Source organism: Panthera uncia, chromosome D2 (genome assembly GCF_023721935.1).
Source record: "Panthera uncia isolate 11264 chromosome D2, Puncia_PCG_1.0, whole genome shotgun sequence".
Taxonomy (NCBI): Eukaryota; Metazoa; Chordata; class Mammalia; order Carnivora; family Felidae; genus Panthera; species Panthera uncia.
The window spans coordinates 53,860,455-53,881,897 of NC_064818.1; the positions used below are offsets into that span (position 1 = coordinate 53,860,455).

Consider the following 21,443-nt stretch of genomic DNA (forward strand, 5'->3'; position numbering starts at 1 on the left):
GTCTTTCATTTTCTGATGCTTTGACCCCCAGAGACTTGCTGATCCTGGAGGGAATGCCCCTCCCAAGGTAAACTAGTTCCTAGAGATAGCAACTTACTAAAGAGCGGACCTTTCCTATGCAAACTAACCAATCCCACCCTATACCCTTATACTACTTTCTTCACGGTTTCTCACATTTGGGCCACTACCCATCTGCCCTAATCACTTCAGGACCAGGTACCAGACAACTAAGGACAGCTAGGGACTTTTGCCCCAGAGCCCACTGAAATTATTCAAACTAGCCAATCCTAAATCTGCCTACCCTAGTTGTACCCTCCTGCAGAAATCACAGTAAAAGTTCTTGCCCACTTCACTGCCCACTCCACTGTTCCCCCCCACTTCACTGCCTTTCTCCTGACTAAACCTGGTGCTTCCCAGTGAGCCCCCAGAGCCACCAGGGCATAATGTGCCCCCTCCTCTTGGGATCTAGGAGTACACCAAACTATCTTCTCAAGAGCAGTTGTCTTCTGATCTGTTGACCTTGCCGTATCTAAATAATAAAGCCTATATTTTAAGACACCAGTGATTCAAATATGCAGCCAGGCAGGAGACATATTGTAGTAGGTGGTCCCTTGAGAAAGGAGTGAAGAATTTCTGAAGTCTGCTTCTCACAACTATGCCCTCATGGGATCACTAAGTGTGTTATCCCAACTCCACATTTGCTTTCCTAGAAGCCCCCCTCCATGTTATTCTGGATGGTTTTTAAACAGTCCTAAATGCCATTCCAGATAGACCTGGGTGAGTCTATTTACAGAGAGGTTCAACAACGGTGGATGGTATTTCCACATGTGTGCTGTAAAACCAATATTTAATTCTCTTGGAAGCAAGTCAATAAGTCAAGAAAGAGGGCTTTGTCAGGTGCCATAATTGAACTGTGCTATCCTGGAGTTGCACAGTCAAAGATTGAATGAATCAATGATTAAATATTTACTAAATGTCTCTTGAACGCAAGTTTTGCATAGGTCAAGGAAATAACAAAAGAGTTGAGAAAAAGAGGGGCCATCTCAGGAACAAGATAGAGAAGCAGGAGTAGAAAAGAACAACCACAGACATCCTCAGAAGGTCCTGCTATGGCCCCTGGGAATAGATGGCTTTGTGTGGTTGTCTCTTTATCCAGAAAAAAACAAATGGACAGTCTCCTTCCACCTCCCCAACCTGACCTATGAACCATGGGCTTATAGAAGAAGGCTGAAGGCCAGTCAGCCTTACTTATTAGCTGAGTACATTTAGGCTTCCCGGCTGCCTCGCTGCCTCCCTCCCTTCCTTCCTATCCATCTCCCTCCATCTCAAAAAACATTTATCTACTATGTGTCTACTCCTGGGTATGACATATAACAAGTAAAATGGGAATGGATTCAGCCCTCACAGTGCTGAGAATGTAATGGATAAGACAGACAACAGGAAAAATCAGTAAACTGCACTGTTTGGACAGGGGAAGTTCAGAACCTATGGGAACACATAGCAAAGGCAATTATGCACACATCTGAAGGACAAGTTCAACTTCTCTGAATGTGTTTCTCACCTACCAAACAGAAGTACCTACAAACACCTACATTAGAGTGTTGTGTGTTGCTTGGAAATGACAATTGGTAAGTGGGTAGCACTGTTTCTGGCCTTTACTCTAGAAGTAAAGAAGTACTCAAGAAGTACAGCTAATAATTTTAGCTTTATTATGAATAAAGATTTTTCCCATGTATGCCCCATGAGCCTTACAATTTACCATCCACCACAAAGATAGTCATGATTCCCTCTTGGACCCTCTTCCTCTCTCTGCTGCCCCATTCTGCATTTGGGGTGGGTCTGCAAGCAAACAATTTCTGTAGTTCATTCTGATGAATAATCCCAACCGAGGATTGGAAGTCCCATCTCAGGGAAATGGATTTGTGATTATAGACATATCAGAATCATGAAAGTAAAGAGTATTAAATCAGACTCAAGGTGTGGTCTGTGGGGAGACAGCCTCTCCAGGAATCTGAGAAGCTGGAGTTGGGAGACATGAGTGCCCAGAGATACCTAAGAACTGGCTGCTTTCTCCTCCCTGCTGAAGGTAAGGTCTTGCTGCTGATGAGTTTTGTTCAAGAAACCAGCAACCTTGGGGCGCCTGGGTGGCTCAGTCGGTAAAGCATCAGACTTCAGCTCAGGTCATGATCTCATGGTTCATGAGTTCTAGCCCCACATTGGGCTCTGTGCTGACAGCTCAGAGCCTGGAGCCTGCTTCAGAATCTGTCTCCCTCTCTCTCTGCCCCTCCCCAACTCGTGCTCTGACTCTCTCTCTCTCTCTCTCTGTCAAAAATAAATAAAAACATTAAAAAAAAAAAAAAGAAACCAGCAACCTTGATGTTGATTAATGTTCTTTTAAAGTAGGACTATGGGGGGCGCCTGGGTGGCTCAGTTGGTTAAGTGGCCGACTTCAGCTCAGGTCATGATCTTATACTCCGTGAGTTCGAGCCCCGCGTTGGGCTCTGTGCTGACAGCTCAGAGCCTGGAGCCTGCTTCAGATTCTGTGTCTCCCTCTCTCTCTGCCCCTCCCCTGCTCATGCTCTGTCTCTCTCTGTCTCAAAAATAAATAAAAACATTTAAAAAAAATTTTTTTTAAATAAATAAATACATAAGGTAGGACTATGGAGCCCCTGCGTGGTTCAGTTGTTTAAACATACAACTCTTGATTTCAACTCAGGTCATGATCTCACGGTTATGAGATTGAGCCCTGTGTTGGCTCTGCTGACAATGTGGAGCCTGCTTGGGATTCTCTCTCTCCCTCTCTCTCTCTGCCCCTCCCTCACTAGCACATGCTCTCTCTCTCTCTCTCTCTTTCAAAAATAAAAAATAAATATTAAAATAAGTAGATTTGTTATTATGCTTTTGTATGATCACAACATTGTTGAAAATATTTTTAAACTTCCCTATTAATAAATAGCCTCTGTCCCAAGTACCCTTACTCCCTGACCACTCCAGCCCCTCCCAGGGACTTCACAGACCTCTTTACAAGTCTGCATGTACAGGATCAACTTCTGGCACCGCAAGAGGCCTCTAGAAGTATGTTCTGATTACACAGGACCTTGGCTATGCCTTAAAGGGGAGTGTACAGATTGCTAGTGATTGACAAATCATTTGTAAATGGCAAAATATGTTTAAAAACAAAGCAGCAAAGGCTCAGTAAGATTTGGGGTGTGTTTTTTGTTTTGTTTTTGTTTTGTTTTGTTTTGTTGTTATCAATTGGCAGGACCTTACTTGTGAGGAACGTGACATTGTCAGCTGCCCACTCTATAAGGACTAATGCCCTGCAAGGAAAATGCCATACAAAGATATAATGCATCTTCTCCTGTTCTTGTCATCATTTCCTTTCCCTGACTTTGAAATACATTGGGAACTTAAAGGTGGGAGAGTGAAACTTCTTTCCACTAATCTATGAGCTACCTGCACTGTGGAAGATGACTGATGGCTAACTGTTTAAGAGATGGGTAGTCTAACACAAGCAGTACCAATCTCTCCATCCATCCATTAACTCACTTACGTGATAAATATTTATTAAGTTCTTACTCTGTTACGGCTATTATACTAAGCACTGGAGACAGTAGAAAAAAACTTTTTAATCAAAAATGGTCTCTATTCTTTTGGGGCTTAAATTCCACTTGAGGAAACAGATGTGTAAAGAGGGGCCATAACATGGAATGAATTATAATAGAGATATTTGGGGAGCCACAAGAAGTTTCATCATAGGAACATAGGAACATCAGGGAAGGCTTCATAGAAGAGGTGATGATAACTAGACCGAATCCTAAAGGATGTGTAGGAATTTTCTAAGAAGAGATTGGAAGGGAGGAGGGAGACAGGCATCCCAGGCAACAGGAGCAGATTGAGCAAAGACACAGTTCCAAATGGCACAGCCCACTGGGAATCCTTAAGGGGTGGTGCATCCGTGAATACAGGAGAGGGTGGGACTTGAGGCTAGACAGGGCCACAGCGTGCTAAAAACCACAGCATTCAGTGGGAAGGCTTTTACACCAGGAAGTGACATCATCAGCAATTTGTGATCTAAAGTGCAATGTGGCGGCAGCGTGGAGGAGGGAGGTGAGTGTGGGTCTACAAGGATGAATGTAGGCCCTGGCAGACGGAGAGGGGGTGGATCCGAGAGCTGAAAGGGCAGCAGAATGGACAGAGTCTGGAGACACACTCTGTGGGAGCTGTCAGGGAGGGAGGGTTGGAGGATGACGCCTGGGTTTGGTGCTCTGGGAAGTGAGAGAACGGTGCCCTTATCTCAGGCTGGGAACTCACCAGAGGAAGGCAGTTTGGGACAGAGAATGGCAGACGGGATGAATTCAGTTCTGCACAGGCTGTTTGAGACATCCGTGGGGCATCTGGGTCGAGGGCCCCCAGCAGAGAGTAGGAAACAGAAGGCCCAGGTGGAAGTGGAGACTCGGGAGTCCTCACTGCCAGCTCAAGCTCTGAGGACGGCATGTGGAGTGAGTAGAGGAAGGGACCAGGACTGGGAGGGGGTGACAGGCATTGTAGCCCTAGTGCTGTTTGGGAGGGGGGCTCAGGAGACATGGGCAAAGAACAGTTGCTGATTCCCAGATCTGGAAGTGGAGAGGAGACCCTCAAGGTTGGCCTCCCCTCCTGTCCGTCAGTGGGTGGAGCACGGAAGCCATTCAGGAGACAGACAGGCCTGCTTTATTATTTGCTCAAACATCTCCTCGTTTTATTATGCAAATTGCATACATACTTACAAAACAATCACATATTTGCAAATCTTTCTTCACACCAAAAAGGCACCCAAATGCCAGGCTCTATCAATTACAGATTTCCTTGCAAATACCATTTCTTTAGTAAAAAGTGTTTTCCTCCTGTTTGCTCCCATTTTTATCACAACATGCTTCCAGACTCCCCCCAGAATTCATTTGCCATCTCTGTTGACACATTTAAATGCAGCCCAATTTCTATCCTTTAATTTCTGGAACCCGTTTCCCTGGCTGTTCTCTTTTTCTCTCCCATTAACAAAATCCCACAGAGTCTTGCAGCTATAGTTTTCAAGCTTGACAACCCTTTCATCTTGATGCAATTAGTTAACTGCCCCCAAACTCCTCAATCTTCAGGATTAGCAGGCCTTAGGTCTTGGATCTCCTCCTACTGATACCTCGACTTTCTTGCACAGGTGTCACAAAATGACTAAGACACTGGAGGCCTCGAGTCAGGCACAACCAGGGTTGCCACACAGGGTAAGTCTCAATCCAGTCCAAGCCCCAGTGCTTGGAATAATGGGATAATCCTAAATATCTAACTCTTAGAGTTGTGGATGGAGTTAAGTGAGATCCTGCATTCACTGTGTTTAACATACTATCCAGTATATAGTAAGCGCTCAGTACAGTTTAGCATTTATTACCATAATCATTCTCCGTAAACACCCCTCCCCAGTCACCAACTATATGATTTTGAAGCAACAGAACATTATGCCAATTCAGGCAACTGGACTCGATTATCGCTACAGGTCCCCCCAGGATTAGTATCCTACTATGTGACCTCTGGTCTATACCAAGGAAACATGCCAGTGAATGTGACACCGTCTGCGATCACAGGAGGTCTGTGTAACAAGTGTCAGTATGTGAATGTTACTGGGAGCACACGCAAGAGTGGTAAGCAGCAAAGAGAGAAATGGAAAGACGCCTAGCTCAGAGACAGCTTTTCTTTCCAGAAAATCAGAAGAAAGGCCTCCTTGTTGCACTTTCTCAACGAATCGCACTGATGAGATTCATTTGGGTTAAAAGTTTCAATATGAAACAACAAAAAAACCAACCCTGGTTGAAAAAAAAGCTTCCACCTTTTAATCATTTTCCCCCCACATTATACTTTAGACATCAAAGAATTAAACGCCTAAAACAAGCCTAGGCTTTCATTCCCCAGGCCCCTTTCTGCATGAGCAGACAAGTGAGCTTTGACTACTTTTTCTGTCCATGAGACCTTGAAAAAGTTCCTACCAGAGGCCTGAGTACCATTATAAACAAAGACAGACATCAGACTCCTTTGCCTGATGTCCATCTCCAAATCTCCATCTGCTCAGTCTTGTCCCGAATAAGAAAAATCACTCATTCTGTTGAGCTCTTACTATGGACCAAAACTCCACTCTTACGACTCTGTGAGGACATTCTACTCTTATCCCCATTTTACAGATGAAGAAATTGAGTTACATGAAAGTGAAATAATTCATCCAAGTTCACTGCTCCCAGAGAGTGTGGCGCTAGAGCCATGTCTCCCACCTTTATTTTCATCCCCCAGTCTTTCTTATCTCCTGGCCCCCAAAAGGCACTGTCCCCACAAAACAGCCAAGGGAATTACTATTAGGGAGCTGAATTTTAACCAAACATGACAATTACTAAAAAAGTTGATGTTTACCAATGTACTTCATTGATGAAATACTGCAATTGCTACTTAAAGTATTTGCCCTCGAATAGAGCATCAGTTAGCAAAGAGTCCACATTAAAACACATCAAAACTAGGCATTTCAGTTAGCTCTGCACGCATTCTTAGGTCATCTTAGGTGCCCCCAAATCCTACTGTCTTCCCACGGGAACTCAGAGAATGAGAGACACATTTCTTGTCAGCATCAACCTTACCTCTGTGAGGCAGCTCTTGGAGGTACCCTGGGGGGCCTCTCAAGGGGCACAGTGGGTGTTCCGTCCACTTGTGGGGGGCATGGGCTGCGGCTTCTGGTAACCTCGGGGACTTCATTATCCTACAGGAAAAAAGATGATAAAGAAAGGTGAACGTTTCTTTAAGCAACCACCATAGTTGGGCCCGGTGAGCCCAAAGTCTCCCAGGCTTTGCTGAAGGTTATTCACAAACGGAATGAAGCCAGTGGGGCGCCTGCATGGCTCAGGGTAGGACTCCTGATTCCAGCTCAGTCATGGCCTCGCGACTGTGAGACTGAGCCCCATGTCGGGCTCTGCTCACCATGTGGAGCCTGCTTGGGATTCTCGCTCTTCTCTCTCTGCCCCTCCCCACACCAAAATAAATAAACTTAAAAAAAAAAGAACAAGAGTGAAACCAACAACACCAGGGCAGCTTTCTATCGATTCCTAGAGTCACTGAGGAGACAACGGGGCCCAAATTCTCATTAATGCTCCTTGTTACTCAGAGCGTCCTCTGTGGACCATCAAATTAGCATCACCTGAGAGCTTGTGAGACCTGCTGGATCTCAAGCTCCTCCTCAGACCCACTTGGTCAGAACCTGCATGTTAACAAGATCCTAGGTAATTATTAATATTTTTTTTAAGTAGGCTTTACGCGCAGCATGGAGCCCAACACGGGGCTTGAGCTTAGGACCATGAGATCAAGATCTGAGCTGAAACCAAGAGTCAGACACTTAACTGACTGAGCCACCCAGGTGCCTGGGATCTTAAGGTTCTTATGGATCTTAAAGTTTGAGAAGCATGCTCTATTTAACCAGGTAGAGCCGGAGAAATTTTGTTTTTAAACCAAAGTCCCTTTTCGGGAGAAGAGCCTTGAGTGGCCCTCAGTCAAGGGGTAATGAATATAAGCTGTGCACTGGAGGGCTGGCCCACCTCAAGGGCCCTATCTCAGGGTCTCCCGGGTTGGCAGTGACCCATGTGACACCTCCTGCTCATCCCAGCCACTGGATTGGGGTAGACACCCTGACCAAAATTGGGCTTCAGTCTAAGGCAGCAGCTCATCCCCTCCTGAGAGGCCTTTTGGGACTCTTCGCCACTATAGGGACTATTCGCCACTATACATGCACAGGAGGAGAACAGGTCAGGGTACAGTGAGACAAGAAAGCAGGTCCACACAGGGGAAAAGAGACGAGAGCATATGGCCCTGGGGAAACATGGAGCACTGGCCTTGGCTCCGGCATTTCTCACTGCTCCTGATCCCGGCCCCAAGATGGGATTTCTACCCCTGGATTCCCTGGTATTCATCCAGCTCCTTCTCACACATGCCCTTTATGGCTTAACTAGTCAGAGCGAATTTCTATTTCTCTCTCCCTCCCTTTCTCCCTCCTTCCCTCCCTTCCTTCTTTCCTTCCTTCCTTCCTCTTTTTATTGAGGAGAAATTCATATAAAATAAAGTTAGCCATTTTAAAGTGAACGATTTGGGGCGCCTGGGTGATTCAGTCAGTTAAGCGTCTGACTTGGTTTCGGCTCAGGTCACGATCTCACAGTTTCGTGGGTTCGAGTCCCGTGTCAGGCTCTGTGCTGAGGGTGTGGAGCCTGCTTGGGATTCTCTCTCTTCTTCTTCTGTCTCTGTTCCTCCCATGCTCACGCTGTCTCTGTCTCTCTCCGAAGTAAATAAACTTAAAAAAAATTTTTTTAAGTGAACAATTCAGTGGCATTTAGTTCATGCACACTGTTGCACAACTACCGCCTCCAGCTAGTCCCAAAACATTTCCATCACCCCAAAAGGAAACACCGTACTCCCCATTTGCCTCTCGTCCCAGCCCCTGGTATCCACCAATCTGTGTTCTGTCTCTCTGATTCTACCTATTCCGGATATTTCCCATAAATGGAATCCTGTAATATGTGACCTGTGTGTCCGCTTCTTTCACTTGGATTTCTATTTCCTGCAATGAAATGACCCCGTAGGACAAGCCATATGGGAGTGGAGTCCCCAGCTCTCACCTCATTGTCCCCCTCCATCCCGCTGCTCACACTGAGGAGGCTCCGAGTGCTGGATCGGTTACTCGTGCTGCCTGAAGGGTACGAACAAAATTAGCTGGGCTGTGGATTCTCTCAGGCTAAAATAAAATGCAGAACTCTGGCACATACCTTAATTTTAATAGTAGAAGCAATACATAAGCTGTGAATATGGGATCTTCAAAATGCTACCATCTTACACCATTTTATTAGAGTTTAGTTTTTTTCTTTCAGCATAAAATGAAATGGTTCACCTTTTTATTACCTATTTATTTATTTATTTATTTATTATTTATTTATTTATTTTTCTGTATAGCTACCATTTACTGAGAGCTTATCACACGTTACATGCTTTAAAAACACAATTACAAAGGGGCGCCTGGGTGGCTCAGTCAGCTAAGTGTCCAACTTTGACTCGGGTCATGATCTCGCATCCGTGTGTTCAAGCCCCGTATCGGGCTTATGCTTTCCATTCTGTTTTCCGTTTTCACCTCAAGGTAAAACACACACAAAAAATCACTGAAATTAATCTGAACCCGAAATAAATGCTTTGCATTTGTCTTGTTACATTTCCCCTCCTCTCCACACCGGAACGCACTGCCCTCACCCTGAAACGATCTATACCACTTCTCTCCTCCACGACACATCCGAGAGACTGCCACCTGCCTCATGTTTCCTCAGCCACCTGTCATCACTGGGAAAATCTCTCCCATTTTTGAACTTGTCAGAATTCTCTAAAATGCCTCAAGAGGGTTTTGAATACACATTACCACCCCCATTATTTAAGAGAAATTTTCTCCTCTGCCCTGTCTAGACTTTCCCTGTGGTCGGTCGTGAGACAGGCTTGGGGTCTGTTTCAACAGGTAGTGGTGGCAGGAATGTTGAACCGAGAGAAGAGCAGGGCCTACTCCCACCTTTCCTTCACTGGCCAGGTGACCTTGCATAAAACCCTTTCCTTCTCTGGATCATAAATACCCCATCTATAAAGTCAGAAGCGAGACTAGTGCAGGGTTGTTGACCTAAGTCCATGGACGGGAAAAATTGTATGTCTATGTATGTACACATACACGTGCATTTTTCTGGGAACCACATCCAGGGCACACATCAGATTCTCAAACGGGTTTGTGATGCAGAAAAGATTAACCCCTGGGTTTAGATGACCTTCCTGGGGGCTCTCTGCCTGACATTTAAGGAGACACGCGTCCTAAAATTCAGCCAAGTCTCCCACTCTTTCATGGCTCTCCTAGCTGTTTTGATAACACTAAAATGTGTGAAAGAAAAGAAACTCCATCTATTCTGCTTGTGAAGCCGGTGTATCCGAAGTCAGCTAACACCGCCCTGGATACGGAAACAAAGCCCCCCACCTCCTGCGTGTACCTCAGCGGGTACTGTCTGTTGCAATCAGACTCTATCAAGCTCTCAAGCCAAAATGTCTTCCACATTTCCTAACTAGATCCTCAACTCATCTATAAAGTTGGAATTCTCAAATTTGAGTCCATCGTTTTCTAATGTTTCTGACTTCATGCTCTTTCCTTCCCCTTACCACGGTTGAGGAAGCAGAAAGAATAGTCTGGGCCCTAGATCCAGACTGCCTGAGCTCAAATCCTGACACCACCACTGATTAGCTATCTTACCTAGGGCAAGGCACTAAGACTCCAGTTTCCTTCGCAGTGAATACAGGTCGTAGTGCCTATCCCATAGAGTTACTGTGAGAATTAAATCTGAGATTCTATAGAAGAGGCTTAGCATACAGTAAACGATCAATAAATGTTAACTAGTGTTATTACTAGGTTTTTCTATTTGTAAAAGGAACAGTGTAATAAGGTGGTATGCAATCTGGCTTCAGGGGATATTAGAGTAAAGGATCTTCGGCCCTCTAAGAAAAGGCAAACTTCACAGGCTAAATGTTCCCCATGTCTTACACCTCCAGACCCAAATCAGGCTCCAGCTGGGATCTGCTGGGCTCACAAGAGAGACTGTTCTCAAAGCTCCAAGGCCCCAGCTGGAGTGCAGATGTGAAGACACCGCCCCCCACACACACCCCCTACCCCTTGCTCACTTGCGGTGCTGGAGGTACTGTCTGTTTTCCAGTCTCCTCGCCGTAGCTCTGTCCTTGGGGGGAAGACGCTTTTCCTAGGGCCACTCTCATAGACTCCAAACTCCACTTTCCCTGGCAGGTGCTGTGAGTGCCGAATTGGGACCGTGATCTCCAAGTCTAGAATCAGAAGAAAGAGGGAAAATCTTCAAGGCACCAGACTACAGCCCACCAAACTGCTCAGGCTGCTCCCGCTCCACCTGCATCCCTGGCCTGAACCTGGCAGGGAGAGGAGGGAAGGGGAGGGGAAGAGAGATGGGTAGGAGCGGGGAGGGGGCTCTGCTCAACTCAGCACTGAAACTCCACAGACTCCTGTGTAGCCATCGGTGGGTGACAGACGAGAGGGACGGAGGCACAGATGCTCCACGTCAGGCAGACAGCCTGAGATCAGGGAAAGGTCTGGGGCTCTGCCACTCCCCTGCTCTGGGACTTGAGTCAGCCAGTCAACCTCTCTGCATTACTTCCCTCTCACACGGCAGACTCGCGAGTGCTGTTGATCCTAATAACTGGTTATCCTGTGCACCAAGTGGGGTTCCACAAGCTTCCCAACACCCATGGAATAAATACTATTATCTTCATTCCCAACAGAAACTATTACAGAGAAGTGAAGTAGCATGCCCCCGGCACACAGCTGGCAAGTGAGACAGCTGGGATTTGAACCCAGGCTCCGGAGTCCAGGTGCTTAACCACTACTCATACTGCCCCTGAATCCCTCAATAAATGATGGATGCTGGGTGCATGGTCTGTAACTGACAGAAGTGACCCAGACTGGTAATGAAAGGAGGTCCATCAGCCCCATGAAAGATTTTGTGACTTGCAAGGCTGATCAGTGGTTTTGGACACCACAGACTTAAGAAGTGATGCCTTTGCCCTGTGCAGCATTAAACTGGTCTCTTTCCTGACTTAGCCCTGCCCAGTAGTTGGGTCTTTAGTCCTCCCTAGATTTCCATCCCCGGGGTTCCTGAGCAGAAAACAACCCCTGCTGACAAGCAGAACAAAATATCTGTGGGTGTCCATACCCACTTTCTCCCCAGGGAAGTGCAAACACCAGGTGAGCTCCTGACACAGGGCTCCCTTGATGCCTGGAACATTCCCAAGCCCAGGGGCAGGGCCTCTGGAAGAGGTGAAAGTTCCGTGTACTGTTGGGCCACGTGCTCCCATCTTAACAGCACCACTTCCTCCTCTGACTCTCCTCTTCTATGGGGTGGGTGTGGCGAGAAGTTCAGGGAGTCCAGGACCAGAGGTGGCTCCGCTTGCCAAAGCCAGAGTCCGCTGAGAAGGGCGAATGGGTAAACCACAACAGGAGGAAAGAAGTTCAAGGGCAGGGTAGACTGAGTGTATGGTAAGCACACAGAAGATGTTAAAGTTGGACTGGGTGGCTCAGTTGGCTAAGCATCTGACTCTTGGTTTCAGCTCAGGTCATGATCTCACGGTTCATGGATTCGAGCCCTGCATCAGGCTCTGTTCTGACAGCATGGAGCCTGCTTGGGATTTTCTCTCCCTCTCCCTCTGCCCCTCGCTGGCTTGCTCACTTTCTCTCTCTCTCAAAATAAATGAGGTTTAAAAAAAAAAAAAAAAAAGGTTGGACTGTGGTTTACTAGATGCCACAAGTGCCTCACACTAGAGACTGGCTCCAAGGGCAGTGTTTGGTCCTAGTATTAAACCACCTTTCTGGGTCCCTGTGTAGCACAGACCTTTCTCACACCCTCAGGCTCTCCTAGTGACAACTGAGCAGTGCAAGCAGCTACCCGAGCCCGCAACTACTTGGGCAGAGACCAGCCGTACCTGCATGTGGGCGTGGGCCCACAGTTGGTCTCAGAGCCCAAACAGGTGTAATGCTTTTGTTTTCCCCCTCAGCTTTGACCTAGTTGTTTTTTTTTTTTTTTTTTAAACAACACTCTTTTAAAGGGAGGTTCCTGTCTGCTTAACTCACTTCAGTGAGTCAATTTTCTACCCTCAACTGGTTCTATGAGGAAGGAAAATAAAAAACACATGAAAAAAAATTGGGAGTCAAAAGTTCAAAAAATCAAGTAGAGTGAGTCTACAAAATCCTGATATTCTTGGAAGAAAGGAACAATGCTGGGAATAGTAATCATCATTAGATCGCACAGTACTTTCCCCAAAGCGTGTCCACGTGGGTCATTATACCTCCTTTGAACTTCCTTCCTTCTCCATGAAGTTGATTAGTCAGGTAAAACCATGGATGAGGAAACTGAGGCATAGAGTGGTTAAAGTCTTGGATCACAAAGTGATTCAGTGACGAAGTGGGGATTGGGACTCAGGTTTCCTGGCACCCTGCCTGCTCCTCTCTGTCCTGCCCCAGACTAGCCCCAGACACACCCAGAACACAAATATTGACTGCCTTCTGTTAGGGTGTTTTACAAGTCACGGGCTACACCAGCTCCTCTGACTTCCTACACTATCAAAGTTCTGAACCATCTCAGCAAGAACAAAACAACTCCCCGAAGCTGAAGAAAGACCAGTGAGTTATTATGAACAGAATCTTACTTTTTAATTACCCTTGGTGTTATAACCCAAATTAAAGCAAAATAATCATCGTTTCTCTTTTCTAAGGCAAGTGAGATTTCTAAATAAATAGTCAGCCCTTATGTTTAGAATGGGCTTCATTCCTAGAAAAGGTCCTTTAAACAGAGATGTCATTTGTCAACCCTAATTTTCCTACAGATTGATGTTACTCTGTATCAATGGGTTCCAAATGCTTTTTCTTTTTCTTTTCTTTTCCTTTTTTTGGAAGCAGAGTTCTTTCCTCTGTTGAAAACAGAAGCTCAATGTGGAAAACAGATTTTTTTTTTTTTAAAGGAGTTGCGATGGTCAAAGAGTAGGTTGCCCTAAACACTGTCCCGATCTGAATCTACCTCCCCAAGTGCCAAACCTCTACTCCCACAAGCACACATACAGCAGCACTGAGGCTACTCAGTGTGAAATGGGTAATTACAGGTTAGTACGTCATTAAATATACAATCGAGTTTTATGGAGTTAAATAATATGCTATATTTAGTCAACCATAAAGATGCCCACTCTTCGGAAGATGCTCTGATGCCCTTGGGCCTCACTATGTAGTACAGGGCCCCACTCCCAGACTACCTGAGGCTTTCTCTGCTAACTGGTTTACAAGCACCCTTCCCCCAACAGGCCTCACCCAGACATGGGAGCTGGGGAAGAAATGGTCAGCTCTCTGGCCCCTCGGGAGGGATCACTCTTCCATAGTGTTCTCCATTGACCGCCAGAGTCTCCAGGGACATAAAGTTCCATCTCTACAGTGGTGACTGTACTTTGCTGGCCACTTTTCCTTCCCTCTCTCACTTCCCCACTCCCACTGTGTCCCTGGGATCATGTCCCACATCAGCTACTTGCTCTCAAATCTTTGTTGGGGAAGAAAAAATTCTAGAAATGGATTGTGGTAATGGTTGCATGATATTGTGGATGTATTTAACGCCACTCAGTTGTACATTCAGGTCCAATGATAAATTTTATGTTATGTGTATTTTACCACAATAAAAAACAAAAATGGGGGTGTCTGGGTGGCTCAGTCAGTTAAGCATCTGACTCTTGATTTTGGCTCAGGTCATGATCTTACAGCTCATAAGTTCAAGCCCCGCATCAGGCTCTGTGCTGACAGGGCAGAACCTGCTTGGGATTCTCTGGCTCCCTCTCTCTCTGCCCCTCCCCAACTCGTGCTCGCTCTTTCTCTCTCTCAAAAAATAAATAAATAAACATTAGGAAAAATGTCCTGGGGCTGATGAGTAGAACTTTCTCTCTATGGTGGTCCCCAGGCATTCTTGTTTCATGTCAGATTATATATAATTTAATCTTTTGATAGTTACGACATTAAAGCTCCTAATGTAAAAAGTAAAAACACTGGGGTGCCTGGGTGGCTCAGTCAGTTAAGTGGCTGACTCTTCATTTCAGCTCACGATATGATCTTGTGGTTCATGAGTTTGAGCCCTGGGGTGCAGAGCCTGCTTGGGATTCTCTCTCTCTGCCTCTCTCTGCTCCTCCCCACTCATTCTCTCTCTTTCTCTCTCTCTCTGTCTCTCTCTCTCTGTCTCTCTCTCTCTGTCTCTCTCTCTCAAAATAAAAAAAAAAAAAAAAAGGAAAAGTACTTAACATTCCCCCCCATAAAATTCCTAGTCAGAGGGCCTGCTTCTTGAAGAGTAGAGGGTAAGGGTAGGGAGGGCATTTAACCATGCTCCTTTGAAAAAATGTAGACATTGACCACTCCAGTGCAGAGCATAAACACTGGTGGGTATCACTTGTCCAGAGTCTGATTAGCTTTGGGTGAACTTTGGAAAACATTTCTAAACCCAGGATTTCAGCTCTGGATCCTGGATGGCAAGTCCCAGCCCAGCACATGCACCCTGGGTGGTCCTGCCCGAGAGGTCACCAGCTGCTGTATGGGTGGTTTTTAAAGTGCTTCCATGTGCCAGGCACTGTGCTAGGTCCCAGCCAGAACTTAACTGGTTCAATCCTCACAGCAACCCTAATAGGGTAGGCACTTTTATTTGTGTCACTTTGCAGATGAGGACTGAGGCTCAGTTGGGTGACTTATCTTGTCCGTGGTTCCCAGCTAGTTAGGGGTGAGCAGTGGCTAGGAACTTGACCCCAACCCTGACGGCCTCAGGGCCGATGCCTGTACCCCTTTACTCCTCAACATGTGTATGTCTTGCTTCAATATCTCCATTGATTGGATGGTAGAGTTGTCATGACACCCAGTGGGTTCAATTCTGGAGCCCAGCTGCCCAGCACTCATGACTTCAACACAGCGACACCCTGGCCTTCAAACACCTCATGTACCACCAAATCACAACTTTCTTGAGGCTGCCTATGTGTAAAAGCGTGAAATGTTTCATTTAATCAAGAGGCTTCTATCTTTGGGTTCATGTGCTCTAGTTTTAAAAAGCACCTCATCCCTTTTACCACCTAGAACCTATTGTCTGACCCTAAGATGACCATGCAGATCTTGAACCAGATTTTTTGCCTACTCTCCTTTCCCTTCCCTTCAGCCAGGAGGGCAGACAAGTGTGAGCTTGGGTAGTGAAAGCATACATTTAAAATCTAGTCACCCAAGCAGATACCTGCCCTTCTGCCATGGTTATAACCTCTTTATGCCTCTTTTCCCAAACAGTCAAAATCATTAATATTCACTAAGCTAGTACCATATGCAAAACACTGTGCTAGAGATTGTAGGGCAGGCTCTAGCTGGGAAAATCAGACCTACACAAATAAAAGACTAATTCGTAAGCTACTAGATGGTGAAGATCAGGCCTTATGGGTCTCTGTATCTGGCAAAGAGCCTGGTGCTCAATTAAGTATTTGTAGAGTGAATGAATGATGTTACCAAAAATTTTCCTGAAATCGACCATTCCAACGGAGATTTCTTGAGCCCAATCAATGTACTGTCTTACATGCGGGGGATTCAGCAGAGCACAAAACATACAAACTTTTGCCCCCATGGAGCTTGCAATAGGAGGCAGTGGGAGGATGGGCCAGAAAATACGGAACAGAAACTTAAGGTAATTCCAGTGTGTGTGATGTGAAAAGAAGGTAAGCAAAGCTACTCTGGAGAGAACGCAGAGAAGGCCTCTCTGAGGAGGAGAATTTACAGCCAAACTCCGAAGGATGAAAGGACAAGTCAGTAAAGATGTGTGAAAAGTGGAGGGAGGACAAGTGCCAAGGCCCTGGGGAGGGCTGCTCTTGATTTGTTAGAGCAAAAAAAGGGAGTCCTTTGGTACTAGAACTCGGGGTTGAGGGGGAAAGTAAAGGTGAGCTCAGAGGTCAGAGGTGAGACCATGTAGGGACTCTCAGACCACAGTGAGGAGTGTGATTTTACTCTGGGTAGGACAAGAGCCCCTGAGGGTTTTGAGCAAGTGACTGGCACCATCTGATTTCTTATTTTTAAAAGGTGATTGGCTGCACTTTGGAGGATTAACTGTAGAGAAGTAAGACTGGACACAGGGAGACAATGGAAGAGGCTCTTGCATTCATCCAGGAAGAGAGGATGTTCGTTTGCCTGAAGCTGTGGCATGGGAGATGGTCAGAAATGATCAGATCTAAGATGCATTTTGGAGACAGAACCTCGGGGAATTGCTGATGGTTTGAATAAAGGAATGAAGTCATAGCAATCAGAGGCAGCAAAAGAGAAGTGCCAGATGGGAGGGATAGTGGTTCTACAAATGCTCAAATGAGGAAGGGGTACAATGGCCTTGAGTGGTCCAGGAAGGCCTCACTGAGCAGGGGCTGATGGGCTGGGTCTTGCAGTCCTGTAGTTTTCATGCAGGTGAGAAAGAACAGGCATGAGCAAGGGGCCTATGGCAGGAAGATGTCCTTTTTAAAGACTGGGGTGTTACCAGCTTGACCAAGGTCATGAGAAGTCAGGCTCTTGGCGGCAGCTGGAGACAGACTATGGACGTCATGCACAAGCTTAGTCCTTTATTTAATGGGGCTCTACTCAAGATTGCAGAGCCTCTGAAAGCCTTTTATTGTCAGCTCCACTTAATAAACCCTGGCCAAAATAAATCACAGAGACCCACCATGCCAGAGGCTTTCGGTGGGAATATGCAACATAGGCAAATGCCTATCAACGCTCAAGGGTAGTGGTGCCGAGAAGCCTGGTCCTCAGTGTAAACACTGGAATGCATGGCCTTGCTATTGGACTGCCACTACACATGGCAGGAGCCCTGCTATACCTGGAGTCCTGGCTTCTGAATCATTGTATGGTATAGACACCAATGACACAGTTCCCTGCTTCAGTGAAAAACAGATACTATGTGAATGAGATTTTCTCCTTTCTCTGCTCAAAAAACATGTCTTCCTGGGGCACCTGGGTGGCTCAGTCGTTTGAGCATCCAACTCTTGATTTCTGCTCAGGTCATGATCCCAGGGTCGTGGGATCAAGCCCCGTGTCAGGTTCAGCATGGAATGTGGAGCCTACCTAGGATTCTCTCTGTCTCTGTCTCTCTCTCTCTGCCTCTCGTCCCCCCCTTTCTCCCTCTCTACCTTGAAAACTAACAAACAAAAGCAAAAACAAAAACAAAACAAAAAACATGTCTTCCTAAATGCTAAGGGGAGAGTCAGATGCTTGGGGAGAAAGTTTGATCATCCTCTTTGAGTGAGAGGATGAAGGGATGCAGGGGTCAGTCCATTTATTCATTTGCTAACAAGTCTTCTGTGCCAGGTACTAGGTATGCAGAATAAACAAGACAAAGTCATTGTCCCCAAGAACCTCACAGATCTGGGGGACCCAGATCTGTAAACAGGGTGACAGGCACTGGGCAAGCTCTCTGCCCACTCAGGCCGCAGCAGAAAGGAGGGTCAGGAACAACAGATCACAGCAGTATCCCACAGTGAGGCACCCCCAAGGAGCTACATACCTGCCTGCTTTCCTGATTTTTGCTTCTCTCTCTGTCTTCGGGTGATGCTATCTCTTAGCCGTTTAAGATTTTCCTGGAAAAGATTTAGTTCATTTTAAAAGTAGATACCAGAAATATACCCTCTGGACATTAGAGTTTCTTTCTGATTTTATGCTGTTTGCACGATGTATCACGTTGCAAAAACATGCAAATGAGGTTGAATCCATTTGCAATCAGCCCCCAGAGAAGTTCAAGTACTCTTAGAAGTTGTGCCTGAGAAGAAGACATCTTTCCCACAACAACAAAGCGTCTCCCCTCCCCTCTGTTCCTAGCTCCTTCCCAGCCTTAGAACTCACTGCCCTCCTTGTGCGTTCCTTTAGCCAAGCCAGTCTCTTACATGCTAACAAACACTCCGTGCACACTGCCTCTGACATTGTTTTCATACCATTCCTCTGACTGTGAGGGACAAGGATTCCTCTCCATGAATCTGTTCTAGGTCTGGGTCAAGGCTCACCTTCTCTGTTAAATCTCCCCCCAGTGCTCCAGTCCTTAGTGACCACAGGTGCCATCTGGCACTGAGCTATGCTGCCTTGCCCAGCGCATTTGTGTGTGCGTGTGGGTTTGAATATGTGTGTATGTTGTCTCTTCAGAGGTACTGTGCCCTCTCAAAGGGAAAGACACCAGGTTTACACCTTTCTGAAACTGTGAAGTCTGGTCTATCGCAGTCATTCAACAAATGTTGAATAGACACATGAGAGACAAATTTTGTTGCTATTTAATTTATTTTTAAAATTGTTTAAAGTTTATTTTTATTTATTCTTGAAAGAGAGATAGAGAGCAAGTAGGGGAGGGGCAGAGGGAGAGGGAGACAGAATCCCAAGCAGACTCTGTGCTGTCAGCCGTGAGATCATGACCTGAGATCATGAACTGTGAGACCATGACCTGAGCCAAAACCAAGAGTCAGATGCTTAACCAACTGAGCCACCCAGGCGCTCCTGTTGCTATTTTAGTCAATAACAACTACCTCAAAAGTGTGTGAACATTCTAGAGAAAGTGCTCCAGGGACTAACATCCAGACATCTGGAAGGGTCCCATGAAGGAGCTACAGGAGGCCAGACTGGGAGGGTGTTTGGGTTGTGACCATAGGTGAGACTGAGCTGGGTCCAGGAAGCACCAGGGGAACACTGGAAGGTATGGGCTGGCTACAGCTTTAAGGTCTGACAGAGTGCAGGCAGAAGGAGTTGGCAGAAAAGAGACCCACCTGGAAACTAATGCTAGGTTAGATGAAGGTGACAGAAGCTGGCATGGGGGGAACGGAAAGAAAGGAGCAGATGCAGGAGGAAGAATGTCACAGAGCAAGGCCAGGCATGACATGCAGCTCACTGGGTACAGGGAGTGAGGAAGAAGAGCCTAAGAGATGTCTGTCTAGCCTCACTGTCTGGAAGATAACAGTGCAGTGAACAGAAGCAGGGAGCCGGGGAAAGGAAGCAGCCTCAAGGTACAGTTTGTTGCCGGACATGAGGCGAGTCTTGGGCACCTCAGAGGGACACACCCAGCTGGTGGCTGGAAAGGTGGAATGAGAAAAGAGACACGGCGAGCCCTCCGTTGGGCTCTGCAATGACAGTGTGGAGCCATGAAGCCTGCTTGGGATTCTCTCTCTCCCTCTCTCTCTCTCTGCCCTTCCCCTGCTCATGCTCTGTCTCTCAAAAATATATAAATAAACTTTAAAAATTTGGGGGGTGCCTGGGTGGCTCAGTTGGTTAAGTGTCTGACTCTTGATTTCAGCTCAGGTCATGATCTCATGGTTTGTGAGTTCAAGACCCGCATCAGTCTCTGTGCTGAGAGTGAGAAGCCTGCTTGGGATTCTCTCTCTCTCCCCCTCTCTCTCTGCCCCTTTCCTACTTGTGCTCTCTTTCTATCAAAATAAATAATAAACTTTGAATTTTAAAAAATTAAAAAAAATTTCAATCTCCAAGTGGTCTGAGATGTGGCTTGGTGATCTGCATTGGATAAGGTATAATGGTCTTTTCTTTCCCTCTTCATCCAGTGCCCTTCCAGGGTCAGGGAAGAGGAAGAGAAGTATAGAGAAATACAAATAAAAGTATATATTAAAAAAAAAAAAGAGAGAAAGGAGACACGGACTCAAGAGTCACCTGCACAGAGAAAAACATAACGGGAGCCTGGGTAGTGCCCACTCATGGGAGGAGAAGTGAAGGAGACACAGGGGTGGACAGTGGCATGGAGGAAAAGGAAGATGGGGCAGCCCCAGGAATGGTCTTCATGCCCACCGGTCGCTGGACAGGGGATGCTCTGGAAGTACCAAGAGGCTCTCAGAGCACAGAGTAGTGTCAGCTCCCATGGATCCCATGGATTCTCTGCCATGTCAAATATGAACCCCAGTTGTCTGCCACACCCAAGAGTTCCGGGTAAGCTTATGCGACCAGGAGAAGCCTCTTGGATACAGACAGAGACAGACAGCTAACATTTGTTATACATTTATTGGGTGCCAGGCATGCCAAGTCCTTTACATGGTTTACATTGTCCAGTGTTCTCCCTTCACATGTGAGATGGGAAACGGACACACAGAGAGGCCAAGGTCATCCAGCCCCAAGCGACAGAATGAGGATGTGACTCAGACTGCCTGGCCCTAGGGTCCTGGCTGCTCTTAATACTGTGCTATGTGGACACGTGACCTGGCTGGGAGAAAGAAAACCATTGTTTGCCCAGGGCCAGGCTGTCCCAGCAGGACTGCAGCCCTCTGGGGCTCCTGAATGCGGAGGACCCTGGGTTCCCATACTCAGCACTAAAGAGTGCCTTCCCAGCCATCAGATCCCCAGGAGGAGGGAGGCAGTCCACCAGAGTGGATGACCCTGTTTTAGGGAGCACTAACAAGGCAGAAAGTATAGTGAAGGGAGCACAGGCTCTGGTGTGAGAAAGGGCTCATTTGAATCTGACTCTGCCTCTCCGCCCCTCTGAGCCTCAGCGTTCTGTAAAATGGGAATGGTGATACTTCTCTCGCATGCATGCTGTGAGTGCAGAAGCGGTCAGGTCCATCCAACACACTGCTGCACAGCTGGACAATTACTGCCTGATGGCTCATTTCCCCACTTGTCGCCACCGACTCCCCCTCAAAGAAGACACGACTCCCATCTCAGTGTTAGGTGGTGCTGCTCCCCACCCCACCCCCTCGCCCCCAACAGCAGGTGTGTCAGGTCCTCTGAGGACAGACGTTAGAACACACACCTTCTGGGAAGTACTGTGGGGAGGTGAAGAGAAAAAGCAACGACTCTGTTCCTA

The 21,443-nt window shown here is 46.6% G+C and overlaps 1 protein-coding gene across 1 annotated transcript in view; it reads right to left on the reverse strand.

The window, feature by feature from the left end:
* Positions 1 to 21,443, reverse strand: part of PIK3AP1 (phosphoinositide-3-kinase adaptor protein 1) — a 118,220-nt gene that overhangs the window by 1,807 nt on the left and 94,970 nt on the right. Inside the window, exons 13-16 of the mRNA XM_049646455.1 lie at positions 18,168 to 18,240; positions 10,741 to 10,896; positions 8,667 to 8,737; positions 6,648 to 6,766 (exon numbers count right to left, since the gene is read on the reverse strand). Coding sequence (XP_049502412.1) covers positions 6,648 to 6,766; positions 8,667 to 8,737; positions 10,741 to 10,896; positions 18,168 to 18,240 — 419 coding nt within the window. The remainder of the gene's footprint in view (positions 1 to 6,647; positions 6,767 to 8,666; positions 8,738 to 10,740; positions 10,897 to 18,167; positions 18,241 to 21,443) is intronic.